Here is a 13,587-nt window from a genome sequence, read left to right on the forward strand (position 1 = left end):
TGATGGATTTATTCCCGTGAGTGACGAGAGTGATGATGATTCAGACCTAAGTGATGATGATGATGATGATCCCAGGGTGTGTGACCCTCCCCGTAGGCCTGGTGGTATTGGTAGTGCTGGTGGATCTGGGTTTATCTGGGCAAATGGTGATAGATTCATACCAAATTGCTATAGATTTGATGCAACTCACAGTGGAGTGACAAGGGCTGCTGGAGTAGACAAAAACAGTTCTGAAATGGAGTATTTTCTCCTGTTTTTTGATGGTGAAATTCTTGATTATTTGGTACAAGAAACCAATAGATATTATCAGTTCATGAAGGACAAACATCCTTTTTCTCCACACAATAAAATGAAACGTTGGTATGATACCAGTGTACCTGAAATGTACACATTTCTTGCACTCACTCTTCTGATGCCACAAGTAAAGAAGCAAAATGTTCGTGACTACTGGAACCGAGATCCACTGATTCATACCCCAATATTTCCCAAGTACATGCCCAGGGACAGGTACCAGCTACTCATGCGATTTATTCATTTCACAGACAACAACCATCCCAGTACTGATGACCGCCTTTGGAAGGTTCGTCCAGTAATTGAAAAGATAAGGGAGCGTATTCGCTCCTTCTTTGCACCCTATCAGAAACTTGTTATTGATGAAAGTCTCATTCTGTTCCGTGGCAGACTTATATTCAAGCAATACATTCCCTCCAAAAGACACAGATTTGGAATAAAAATTTTTTGTTATTTGTGACTGCCTAACTGGCATAGTGTTAGACATTATAGTGTACACTGGCACTGATATTGATGTACCTGCAAGAGATCCCCTAGGATTTTCTGGCTCTGTGGTAAAAAAATTGATGGCACCATTTCTGAACAAGGGACATGTTTTGTATACTGATAATTGGTATACTTCCCCATCTCTGTGTAGTTTCCTTCATGATCATAACACTGGTAGTTGTGGGACAGTCCGGAAGAACAGGAAATATCTTCCAAAGTTTGGAGGACGTAGTGCTCGAGGAACCTGTGAGCTCTACAGAAGTGATCCTTTGCTGTGTGTCAGATGGACAGATAAACGGGAGGTTTGTATGCTGAGCACCTTCCATCGTGGCAACTTGATTCCATCAGGAAAAGTGGACTATAGAACAAAAGAACCAGTCCTCAAACCGGACGTAGTAACTGATTACACAAAAAATATGAGACTTGTTGACAAGTCGGATGCCCAAATGGGTACTGTGGAGTGTATCAGACGTACCGTAAAATGGTACAAGAAGTTATTTTTTCATATGGTTGATTTGTCAATGCTGAATGCCTACCATATGTACAAGGCAGAAACCCAAAAGAAGAAGTCACTGAGGCACTTTGTTCTGGAAGTGGTGAGACAACTGCTCACCAAGTATGGAACACTGAACAATGACCGTCCTGGACGCCACTCTGAACTAGCTGCTGACAGACTTGTAGCAACGGGATTCGCCAATAGGCACTGTCTACAAAAGCTGCCTCCAACACATACCCGAAAGACTGGACAGCGATCATGTCCTGTCTGCCTTCATTCTGTGAGAAAGCCGTGGAAGAACAACCGAGTGAGCACATGGTGTAAAGAATGTGGTGTCGCACTATGTTTTGAGTGTTGGCGTGACTACCACACACTTGCAAAGTTCTAGCCAAACAGAAGTAATGGATAACAAGAAGAAAAGTTTTGTTGAATGAGAGGAAATAAGTTCTGTTCTGATTAGTGGAAGCACAGGTAAAAGTTCAGAAGTTGAAATTAGTTTTTTGAATATGGAAATAAGTTCTGTTTTGAAAATAATTGTACACAGAAGCAAGAAATAAGTTTTTCTAATAAGAGAAGAATGTTCTGTTCAAACTATAAGAACAAGAAGAAAAGTTTTGTTGAATGAGAGGAAATAAGTTCTGTTCTAATTACTGGTAGCATAAGTAAAGTTCAGAAGTTGAAATTACAATTTTTTGAATATGGAAACAAGTTCTGTTTTGAAAATAATTGTACACAGAAGCAAGAAATAAGTTTTTCTAATAAGGAAAGAATGTTCTGTTCAAAGCTATAAGTGAAAACACCAGATAGAGAAAAGTTGTTTGTTTACTTTCTGCAGCATCCTCATGGAATACCCATACTGCATTCATCAGCTTCATCAGCTGTAATTTTAGTAATGGGTAGGTAAAATATATTTATTTTATTATTTTTATTGATATTTCATCATTATCCATCATCCCAAACACATAAATCATAAAAATATGACATGTCAAATTTCCCGAAACTTTTGCCTCCCGGGGCATGTCTGCGGATTCTCAATTGCCTCACAGAGGGGTTAACACTGCACATTCTGTTCTTAATTGCACCACGCCAGTTTCAACTGCCAGTTTACACTCCGTACTTAATCTTTGCGCTCTGAATTTTAAATTTCATAACACTGCACAACACTAAATTCCCATGTGGCCTAGTGGCAAGAGATTCCAGTTTATTCACTGTTTACTCACAAAAACAAGCACATGCGGCATCCATTGAATGAGCGTCTAGTCAGGATGGTAGTTAGGTGGTAACTTGGGAGGGATGGAGGAAGGCGGGAAACAAGCAGCGAGCGTAAACACAGCTGTTCGGCGCTGCGCGCCAATTTCAAAGTACAATTGAAAAAAAATGTCTTCCCCCCCCCCAAAGGCCCTGGCCCAAAATGTCCGGTAAGTGGGGAGTCTGGATAGTATAGGGATTAATGTAACATTATTATTATTATTATTATTATTATTAATCTGTGAGACTGTTATCAATTGGTTTCATGAGGTTAAAGTCCAGTGTAATGGTGAGCTAGTCTGATAATTCTTGCTGAAATGTCTTTTTGTTTCTCTTCTTTGCCCCCTGTTAGTTGTAGTTACTCCTTTTATTCCCTTAAAATGTCATCAGTTTTTTATTCCTTAACTTTGCACAGGAATTACTAAACCTTGGTGCAGAGGAAATCCTGCAGCGTCAGGTTGAGGAGCTTGAAAAGGAGCGCAAGGAGTTGCAGCAGAGACTTAAGGCACAAGAAAAGAAGGTGGACTATTTTGAAAGGGCCAAGAGATTGGTTGAGATACCCCTTCTTAAGAAGATGCTGGAAGAAGAGAAGGTGAACATTTAAATGTTGCAGATCTGTATAATAATGAAAGTTTACTGATGTGACATACACTGGCAGAGCAGCAGAGGCAGCTTATGCCAATAGGATTCATATGAATAGCTGTATTTGTGTTTGACAGTTTATCAGTGATCGTGTGTTTTCATTCCATACAGGAGAAAGACAAGGACTTCTGGAAAGCACAGGAGGAGGAGCGTGTCAAGCGTCTGGTTGAAGAGCATCGCGTGAGCCTTGACCATTCAAGGCGGCTTAAACGAATGCACCAAGATCGCATTGCTTTCTTAGAGCAGCTTAAGTCTGCTCGCCGTTCAGAGGTTGAGAAGAAACTAAATGACTTCAATGCGCGGTTAGAGGTCGAGAGAAAGAAGAGGCTTGCTGAGAGAAAGGAACAGAGGTAAGGACATTGGTATTCAAAGAATTTCACTACCGGTTTATATTTTTCTCTTTCTCTTCCTGGCCTCAGAGCCACATCATCAGCACACAAGCAAGTTAATAATTCTATGCATATTGCCATTTATATTTAATTTCTTATACTTGTTTGCATTATTCTGTGTTTTGTATCAGATCTACTCATTGCAGCCCCCAGGGATATCTTTAACAGTGCAAGTTTTAAGTCGTATCAAAGTATATATAGCAAAATTAGGAACACATGTTGGAGTTTACTGCTCGCATAATGCCACTCAAGGATGAGTGAGGCTGATCACTCTCACCTTAAATATCAAGACCAGTTTGCCTAACCCCAGGCTTCTATGCTCCTTATGGAGCAACAGGATTAGATGATGATGATGATGATACAGTTAAACTACTGTTCTCTCAGTTTTAGTTGTACTTAAAAACTTTCTCTCAGTTTTAGTTGTACTTAAAAACTGGTTATTATTGCTAAAGTAAAGGTTTGATTGTCCCTGGAAAGATTTACTCTTGTAAGAATTCAAGGTTGCCAAAAGCTGAACAGATACAGTATATTGTCAGATACTCTAATAGCATGTCAAGGATTAGCTCAAGACTGACAAATCTAATATGTCCATTAGGCGGCGTGAGCGAAGGGAGAGGTACTATCGTCAAAAGGCTGAGGAAGAGCAGCAGCGGCGAGATGAGGAGCTGAAGAAGGAGCGTGAAGAGCAAGAGCGCATGGAGAGGGAGCAGAGAGAGCGAGAGGAGCAAGCTTACTTGGAAAGAAAAGCAGCCTTGGATCGCCAGGCTGAACTACAGAGAGGTGACAGGAAATATTTTACAATATTATACATCACCTTGAGGCATCTTTCTAAAGATGATTAAAATTGTTTGACCATCTCATTAATCCTCTCAAATGAAGATCATTCCAAATGAGAATAAAATTATCTAACAGCAGTAAAAGCGGAAAATAATTTTACTGAAAAGGTTAATGGAGATTGTTTCCAATATATTCACTTTTAGGGGTGTCATTTAAATTGAATAGGATAGTCTGATAGTAGAAGTCATCGCTGTGTGGATGATGAAATGATACTATAGTTCCCACATACTGTGTGGTATAAAGGTAGGATGGGACTGCAGTGTTGTGATGAGGAGAGGTAGATCGAGATGGTTTGGTCATGTGGAGAGGATGGGGGATGATAATTGGGTGCAGAAAGTGAGAAGTGTTAATGTTAGAGGTAGGATAGCAAGAGGTAGACTGAAAAAGACCTGGGATGATGTCACTGAACATGACCTAAGGGATAAGGGACTGAAAAGGGAAGCTGCCAGAGATCGAGCTGCATGGAGAGCTGCCAGTTGGTGACCAAGACTGACACATGCAAGCATGTTGGAGCCTTTAAAAATTATAGAAAGCATGATATTGATTAACTTGAGAGAGGAAGTAATGTATAGGCCTAGTTGGGAAACTATTATGTAGGGTCATTATCAAGTTAGGGAGGGAAGGAGTGTATTATTTAAAGCAGGACTCATTGGAAAGAAAGTAATTTCAGGGCACTGATGTATTAGACCATTTATCATTGTTTTTGCTTCTTACATAGGTGGTAGGCAGGCATTCACCATTCAGTCACTCAATGTAGTGCTGCTCTCGGGTGACTGCTCTTTCCTTTCTTCCTTCTTTCATTCCTTCGGTCTTCTTGTCTTTCATTCCTTCATTGTTTCCTCTTCCTTATGCCTCCAGGTGACACAACACAACCTCTTCTGTCTTGTTTTCCTTCATTCTTTCCTCTTCCTTCTGCTTATGGGTGACTCTGCACTGAGTGACAAGCCAAATGGTTTCCTGTACACTAGGAAACCATTTACTACACAGGGTGGTAACCATATAACCAAATTATGGCACCTGGTGGTTTAGTGGGTAATTAGGGCACTCCAGTCAGAATGAGTCTGTGCAGGTTTATATCCAAGGGGTCGTTGGGGTATATTGCTCACGTAATGCCACTCAGGGATGAGTGAGGCTGGTCATTCTCATCTTAAATGTCAGGACCAACTTGCCTAGCCCCGGGCTGCTACGCTCTTCATGGGGCAATACAGGATTAGATGATGATAATGATCATATAGGCATATTTGAAGCTACAGAATGTGGTAAAAAAAATTTTGGCCTATCAGATTGAGCCAGGATTTCGAGGGCTTGAATGATGAGTGATTGGAAGCGTGGCCCATTGAATTGGGCAAACTTTGGCTTTCTGGACGTTGCTACCTCTTATCCTGCCCTAGGGTTGGAAAAAGAGGTCTGGATGATGATGATGATGATATTTTACAGCAAGAGAACTTGAAATTGAGGAGAGACAGAGGGAGTCTGGGCGACGTGAAGAGGGTGGTTGGCGACGAGGAGCACCCAAGGAGGAGCGAGAAGCGCCAAGCAAAACACCTGACTCAAAGGAAGAGGGTGGAGAGCGATCTGGTGTGTGGCGTGCGGGTGTTGAGATTGGATGGGCCCAAGGTGAGATGGGAGGGAATAAAACACAATAATTATTCTCACTTATTACTACTTTCAGTGACATGGCTTTCCATTCTCATGTTCATGGAAAAGGAGTTATAAAAAAAAAAATTGGAATAAAGTAAATTGTTATGAACTTTGAAGTGAGTAATAGCTGCTCAGTAATAAAACAGCTTGAAAGGGAGGAGCATCTTTAATGTAAGTGAACTTTTAATCAAGTACTTGTTATAGTCTGTTTGATTGACCTGTGCAGGTGATATGTATGGGGCAAGTAGGGTGTGTTTGTTTCGCAGCTGCTGATTGGCTGATGATGATGTCATTGAAGTAAATGCATTCATGTATTGTAGTGCAACATGCGGATGTAGTTGTACACTGTGGGTGGATATTATAGCAAAACATGCGGATGTAGGTGTACACCAAGGGTGGATGCAATGCAACATGCGGACAAGGGTGTACGCCGTGGGTGGATAATTTGGTTCAAACTTCACTCATCATTTTGTAAAACTTTATAATAATCTTTAATTTTCTGTGATAACAGTAAACTTTTAAAGCTAATTTTGACTTTATTAGCTTCAGAAATTATTCCATATTTAATCTGGCTGCTTGTATTGAAGACTGTTTAAAAATATAAATATATATGTGTTAAAGTAAGAAGAGGTGTAGATGTAAATCATCGGCATCCAATCAGCAGCTACGATTCAGACACATCTACGTGCCTCATACATCTCAGCTGCACAGGTCGATCAAATAGGATATAGTCATGAGATGGGTATAGCTGTTAAATCATGCCTACCTGGTCATAGACCTGGTGTGTATATATAAGGCGTTTAGTCAAGTAACGATGAATGTGCCAGGTACCTAAAATTGAGATTTAGGTTCCAATACACTCGTCCACCATTTTTCTATCCAGTGGAAATGTTTTCTTGCCATGCTCTTCTTCAGAACATGGTTGAAAGTTCTATACAGCAAGATAGATTCTTGTCCCAACACGCTGCAGGTTGGTACTTGTGGCCTGTGTCCATGATGTTTGTCGATCATCATCCCTTAGTATTCAAGGTTTAGGTGAGCATAGAGTTCGTTCTGTACTTGACAGTGACCATAACTAGATCAGTGGAAACTGACATGCGAGGCACTGGTCCTAATCTGAAACAAGTCAGTGATGAGCAGAAAGCACTAGACCAACGATATACTGGACTACTGTTAATCCTCACCCTCCCCCACCCGCACAGAACTTAAATACGTGTAGCACTACTGTACGTGGGTTGGTGATTGTCCTTGTTTTCATTGTAGTGGTTATTTTCATTTTTATTTTTTTATTTTTTTCATACGGGTTGCTATTATGGCATGGGGTTAATAACTGAAAAGCATTATAACCTGATGTATATTTTGTACTTTATTCATGTGTCATATGGTATTTAGCTATGGTAGCTCTATTTCTGGAGACATTGTTTAATGAGTCACAGTGAAACAAATTTTTAAAACTATCTCAAACATTAATTTGGTATGTTTGTCGTTTATTTGACTAAACACCTTGTGTGTGTGTGTGTGTGTGTGTGTGTGTGTGTGTGTGTGTGTGTGTGTGTGTGCAGACACTCATTTATCATTAGTTATGTGGTGGTATATATCCTAACAGTGCTGTTCACAATTGAACTGTGAAATTAACATTTCCTTAATGTTGGCAACACTGTTACCTTTACCGATCTGTGTGAGGAAAGTTCTGTTATACGGCTTCTGTTAGTGTAACATACGGTATATGCATTTATTCTGCGTAACCCATAACTTCAAAATGTGTTCAGAAATACGTGTTGAAACTCCCAATTAGTCATAGATATATCACCTTGTGCACTGTTTAATTCAGGATCCTGGCGTGAAAAGCAGCGAGAGAAGCTTGACGTTTGGCGACGCAAGGATGATGATTCTCCTAAAAACAACGAAGATGAGGGGACACCACCACCACCTCCACCGCCTAGGGATCTTGGCAACAAAGATATTCGCCAGGAGGAGCCAGTGGTTCCAGCCAGGGACCGGGGCAATAGAGACAGCAGGCGTGAAGACCCTCCGAGAGATATTAGACGAGACAGGGAGGAGCGGTCGGGTGGCTTTAGCAGGGACAGAGATGGTGACCGCTTTGGACGGGACAGAGATAGTGACCGCTTTGGACGGGACAGAGATGACCGTTTCGGGTGGGACAGAGATGGTGATCGCTTTGCCCGTGACAGGGATGGTGACCGCTTTGCACGAGACAGGGATAGTGACCGCTTTGCTCGAGATCGGGATGATCGGTTCCCCCGAGACAGAGATGATCGCTTTGGGAGCAGAGATGAGAGAGGCAACTTTGGCAGTAGGGATGAAAGGTATGTATGTAGACTGTACAACCATGAACAAAAGTTTGCAGACTTCTTCTCCAGCTGTTAGCTACATAAAACATTTTCATGGGATATTTATTTGAAGGACAAAACAAAGGTGTATGAGAAGAAAGTTAGCTCTGTAGTTTTGGGAGGATTGAGAGACATCAAAGGCAGGACACAGTGTTGGTGGATTGTTGGTGAATTATTGCTCGTGGTTGTCTGTACATTCAAGAATTGTGACAGTTTTAAGTAACAGCGAGTCTCACATTATCTCTTTGAGGTCTAGGGGCTCAAGGCTGACACTTTGGTAGGTTTTGCATTTTTGGTGTTTTATAGTTTGTATTAATTTTTTATCTTCACCGTTTGAATTACCAGTTTTGAGTTTTTGTTGTTTATTTATATATGAATTTATATTGTATATACTTTGTTGTAATAAAACTAATATGCAATCTTCATTTGATCTACTGTAGACCTTTTAGCAAGTAAAAAAAAAAAAAAACATTGCACTGCTGTCATGCTGTACTGTATGTAGTGTTATGTTGAACTATGAGTTTATGTCATATGTTACAGGGAGAGGGATGGTGATAGTGGCTGGCGCAGAGGACCACCCAGAGACCGTGATTTTGGCAGCAGAGGTGATAGAGATCGTGACCGTGATTTTGGCCGAGGTAGTGACCGTGACCAGGACTTTGGCCGTGGTGACCGTGATTTTGGCAGTCGAGGGGGCGACCGCGAGTTTAGTAGGGGAGACAGAGATTTTGGTCGTGACCGGGACAGAGATTTGGGCAGAGATCGTGACTTTGGTGGACGGAGGGATATGGGCCGTGATGACCGATTTGGAGGGCGGCGCATAGACGTGGATGACAGGAGAGGCGGCCCTGACCGTGGCCCCTCACGTGCTGATGAAGGAGGTTCATGGCGTTCAGCCGGTCCACCTCCTCTCAGGGACAGGTAAAAAAGTTGATTCACATTTATTATACTTACTTTTTAGATACATTTTGACATGTAAGTAACTTTGCAATTAGTAAATCTTACATACACATGAGGTTCTGAATAGTGAAGCAAATTTCAGTTCCTATCAGTACATTTGAATAGTACTGGTTTGTCGTACATTAATTCCAAATTTATCACATTAAATTTGATGACCATGTAATGACTGATTTTGTAGTAAAGGTCTGTTCTATCACACCCAGTACGATGGATATTGTTAATTCAGCAGGAGGTATCATTTGAACCAAAAAATCAGTAGATGGAGCATGGTCCTCAGTTGACTATAAAATGGTTTACCAGTGTAGTACATATTCTCAGGATATCTCTTCAAAACCATGCCCAAGGGGATGTTCCCTAAGGTTTTCACATTTCTAAAACATTTAGATGACATTTCTACCGTATTTGTGTATGAAGATATTTCACCCATTTTCAGTGAACTAGCTAAAGGAGATGGTTGCTGCAAAAGGGAGCAGTTTTATGATTTGTTGTGCTTTTATGACAGCACTTTATGTATTGTTACCTGTATTTATAATAATAGTTTTGTTTGCTGCTTTGAGATTGTATTAGGAGCAAGATAACATTTGTCAGCCATTGATAATTTATATTGTTTTTCTTAGATTCATTGAGCATTCATTGTGTTCTGTAATTAGACCTCGGCAAGATGAAGGCCCTCGAGACAGGCGTCCTGGGGGCCCAGATGATCGTCGTGGAGGAGGTGATGACAGGCGAGGAGATGAGAGGCGAGGAGATGAGAGGCGCCCTGCTGGCAACCCTTGGCGTTCCCGTGATGATGGAAGACGAGAGGACCCACCCCCAAGGGAGGAGAAGCAACGACCACCTCGAGAAGAACCAGATGAAGAAGGGTGGACTACTGTTCGCCGCTAAGTTAACCTCTTATTACTATGCTGGTATCTATTTTAGAGCTCTTACAGGAGGAATTTGATCCACTGTATTAATCTATAATTTTCCATCACTTGATTTAAACTCATAGAATATTGGATATTTTCATGTATATTATTCTTTTTCAAAGCTACAGTTCTTACTGATGTGTGCCTTTTTTATTGTCTTTACTGCTGATGTTTCCCACAGCTAAACCTAACCTTCATTGTTTAAATGGATTATTGATGCTCCATTCTTACATCATAATTTCAGATGTGGAGAGAAATGAGGAAAGAAAAAAAAAGTAAATCTGGTTCCTTGTGAGCTACAGATGAACACAGAATTAGGCATAAGCATAACATCAGCATGGAATTATGTGGTGGTAATTTTTGATGATGGAAACAGGGTTTGTGATCTGGTGATTATTAGCACCTTCAGATTATAAGTGATTGGATATGAGGATTTTAAGCATTTTATATTTTTGTATATGCTGTGTAATTGCGTAAGGAAATGGTAGGACTATAAATTGGTAACTTGTATGACAGTCCTCATCACTGCATAGGCAGTAGCTTTGATTTTAATATTTAGCTGACATGTTTTACATAATCATTGAGTACTTCATGCATTATTCAGTAGCAGTACTTCAGAATTCAATTTTATGATATGTTGACCGATTAAAGAATTTGAAGGTCTAAGTGTCTTCTCATCTATGTTAGCAGAGTAATGTCACAGATATTGAGACAAAACCATTCGGTTAACATTATTTATATGTTTCCATAGTTTATTTTCATTTGTCAGTGGTATATATTTATGTAGGATTAGTGTTGCTGCTTTGTTTAAAGATTGATGCAAATGTATTTTCCTATGGGATATGGTCATCAAAAGTTGTTACTTTAGTCTGTCTGGGTGAGTAGATGCTTTGGCTATAGGTAAGCAGCTGCTTTTGCAGGGTTGTCCTACTGGTACAGTAAGTACTGTACATACATTGTGCAGGGAGCTGGAACCCCACTTGTGGTAGACTACCTTGCCAGGGTTGGGTCAGGGTCCCTCACCATAGCAAGTTGCATTGAAAAATGAGGTTTAGATTATGTGTGGATGCTGCAGTTGCTTCAATCCATGGAAGGGACACATGCCACCATGTGTAGGCTCCTTGTCAATGTTTCAACAAAAGTTATTACTCAAGTAGACCTACTCATTTGTACTGTGTGAGTGATGTGATATTAGTTGCATTTCTGTATTCTGGTGTTGATATTTATATTAAATGATTTATCTTGAATTTTATTATATCATAGTTGTGCAGAATACAGGATTTAAGAAGCATTAGTTAATTTTGTAGCACTTAGCTATCATCATCATAATTTCAAAGCTAAGTTATTAATGCCATGAATCAAGAGTGTGCTTCCCAAATTGGTGTAAATCATGGTCACACCTGTTTTTTTTGTAATTTATTAATATCCAGATACTCATTAACTGAGTTGCCTTGTAGGAATTTGTATCATAAGTTGATAGTGGCTGTCTCGTCATGTATTTGGTCCCAGTTGACATACATTCAGCAAGTGATGGAATTACTAGTTGATGCGGGTGGTTAACCCTTTCCATTTCCATTCAAGAGGTCTTTCCTTAGGTGAAAAACCTAAAAAGTGGCTTTATTGTACCTTTCAGTATGAGAAAATCTTTACCAGGTTTAATAAGTTCATCTGCAGGTAGCATTGGGGGGGGAGGGAGAAGTTTCAGTACAGAGTGGGTCAAGCAGTGGTCCATGTCTATGAATACCAGATTATGCAGTTACTGTATATGCATGGGTCTTACCACCAGGATTTATTTTATTTTTTTATTTTTTCTTTATGTCTGGAAAGAAGAGAAGGTTATCTATGTAAAGTACCCTCTAGTGTACTGAACTACAGTTGCATACCCTTGGATGCATACTCAGAGGGGGGTAGATATGGGATGAGATGCTTTTGCTGTTAGGGAATGAGTTGCTTGAAGGGGTCAGTATGTCATGAGATAAGCCATCATGGCACAAAGGTCAGGATCTAGTTGTGGAATTCACTTGGGTTCTGATGCTGCATGTTGCCCTAATGTGGGCCCTATTTTGTAAAGCTTGAGGTGTTATGTAATATGGCATATGTTATAGGACTGATATTGCTACATCATGCACAATAATTTTGTCAGAATTTCTACCGCAATTGTTTTGATTGCTGTAGTTACAGTATTCTCCCACAACAGTAACTTGCTTCACTTAATATTAAGAAATTGTAGCTACAGACATACATCAATAAATGGTAGTGGTCTAATTGATTGTTTTTATAACCTCTTCATAATTTTTATAAAGGGAGGTTAAAAGAAAAAAGTAAGGCCACTCACCATCCACTTAGTGTAGCGCTGTTCTCGGATGACTGCTCTTTCTTCCTTCTTCCTCTTATCTTTCCTTCCTTCTGTCTCCAGATGGCTCTGCACTGTGACAAGCCAAATGGTTGCTTGTATACCAGCAAACCATTTACTATGCTGGGTGGTAGCTATTATAACCAAATTATGGCATGGTGGTTTTGTGGAGGTTTATATGCAAGGAATGGTTGGGGATTATTGCTGATTTAATGCCACTCAGGACAGGCTGGTCACTCTCATCTTAAATGTCAGGACCAACTTGCCTAACCCTGGGCTTGTGTGTTCCTCATGGGGCAACACAGGATTAGATGATGAATGAATGAAAAAAAAAATGGTAACCAAAGTTTTTTATGCTTATGATGTCCTGCCTAAGGTGAATAAAATAATGCAGCATTGGCAGGCTAAAACAGGAATGTCAAGGAAATAAAAGTAAAATGCTTTAAGTAATATTGTAATCATAATAATTAGGTATATACTGTAACTGATGGTTATGATTGAAAAAGACCATTATTTTCAAGACTTGGGATGATTATTAAAAAGAATATAAAATAAAATTTTAACCTTGTCAATCTGATGCCTTTTGCTTTATATTCATGGTTTCTGCCAGTTTTATTCAGCTTGAGGTATACCTTTTGAACTGGAAAGGCTAGATACAGCCTTAATAGACCTCTTCACCACTAAAGATAATTTCTAAGTTGAATAAAATTGTCTTAAGAAAAGGATACTGAAATAAAATATAGATAGGACTGAAGGATTTAAAACAAACACCACTAGCTCCCAGCATCTTACCGCAGTGACAGGATAGCACTACTTGTAGGGTTTCCCTTCCTCCTCATGGATTATAGGCTAAACACAGGTAAGCAACAGGCCTTTTAGATTTTTAACCAAAAGGCACAGAGCACATCATATTAGCATGTCTTTTTCATTACTTGAAATACTGACCTGAAAATGGCAGCATTGCCAGCAGGTGAATACATTTTTT

At 40.0% G+C, this 13,587-nt stretch overlaps 1 protein-coding gene across 2 annotated transcripts in view; it reads left to right on the forward strand.

Moving 5' to 3' along the window:
* eIF3a (eukaryotic translation initiation factor 3 subunit a) overlaps positions 1-12,512 on the forward strand; it is a 33,083-nt gene extending 20,571 nt beyond the window's left edge. Inside the window, exons 13-20 of one of the 2 annotated variants that reach the window (XM_080285623.1) lie at positions 2,937-3,113; positions 3,275-3,513; positions 4,148-4,332; positions 5,827-6,006; positions 7,862-8,357; positions 8,922-9,302; positions 9,992-10,249; positions 10,494-12,512. In XM_080285623.1, the coding sequence (XP_080141749.1) occupies positions 2,937-3,113; positions 3,275-3,513; positions 4,148-4,332; positions 5,827-6,006; positions 7,862-8,357; positions 8,922-9,302; positions 9,992-10,226 (1,893 nt within the window). In that variant the 3' untranslated portion in view covers positions 10,227-10,249; positions 10,494-12,512. Of the gene's footprint in view, positions 1-2,936; positions 3,114-3,274; positions 3,514-4,147; positions 4,333-5,826; positions 6,007-7,861; positions 8,358-8,921; positions 9,303-9,991 lie in introns of both variants that reach the window. The other variant, XM_080285622.1, reaches the window with a different exon arrangement.
* Positions 12,513-13,587: the final 1,075 nt, after the last annotated feature.

The sequence above is a fragment of the Coenobita brevimanus genome, chromosome 107 (genome assembly GCF_032717465.1).
Source record: "Coenobita brevimanus isolate Jiangsu-jjx chromosome 107, ASM3271746v2, whole genome shotgun sequence".
Classification (NCBI taxonomy): domain Eukaryota; kingdom Metazoa; phylum Arthropoda; class Malacostraca; order Decapoda; family Coenobitidae; genus Coenobita; species Coenobita brevimanus.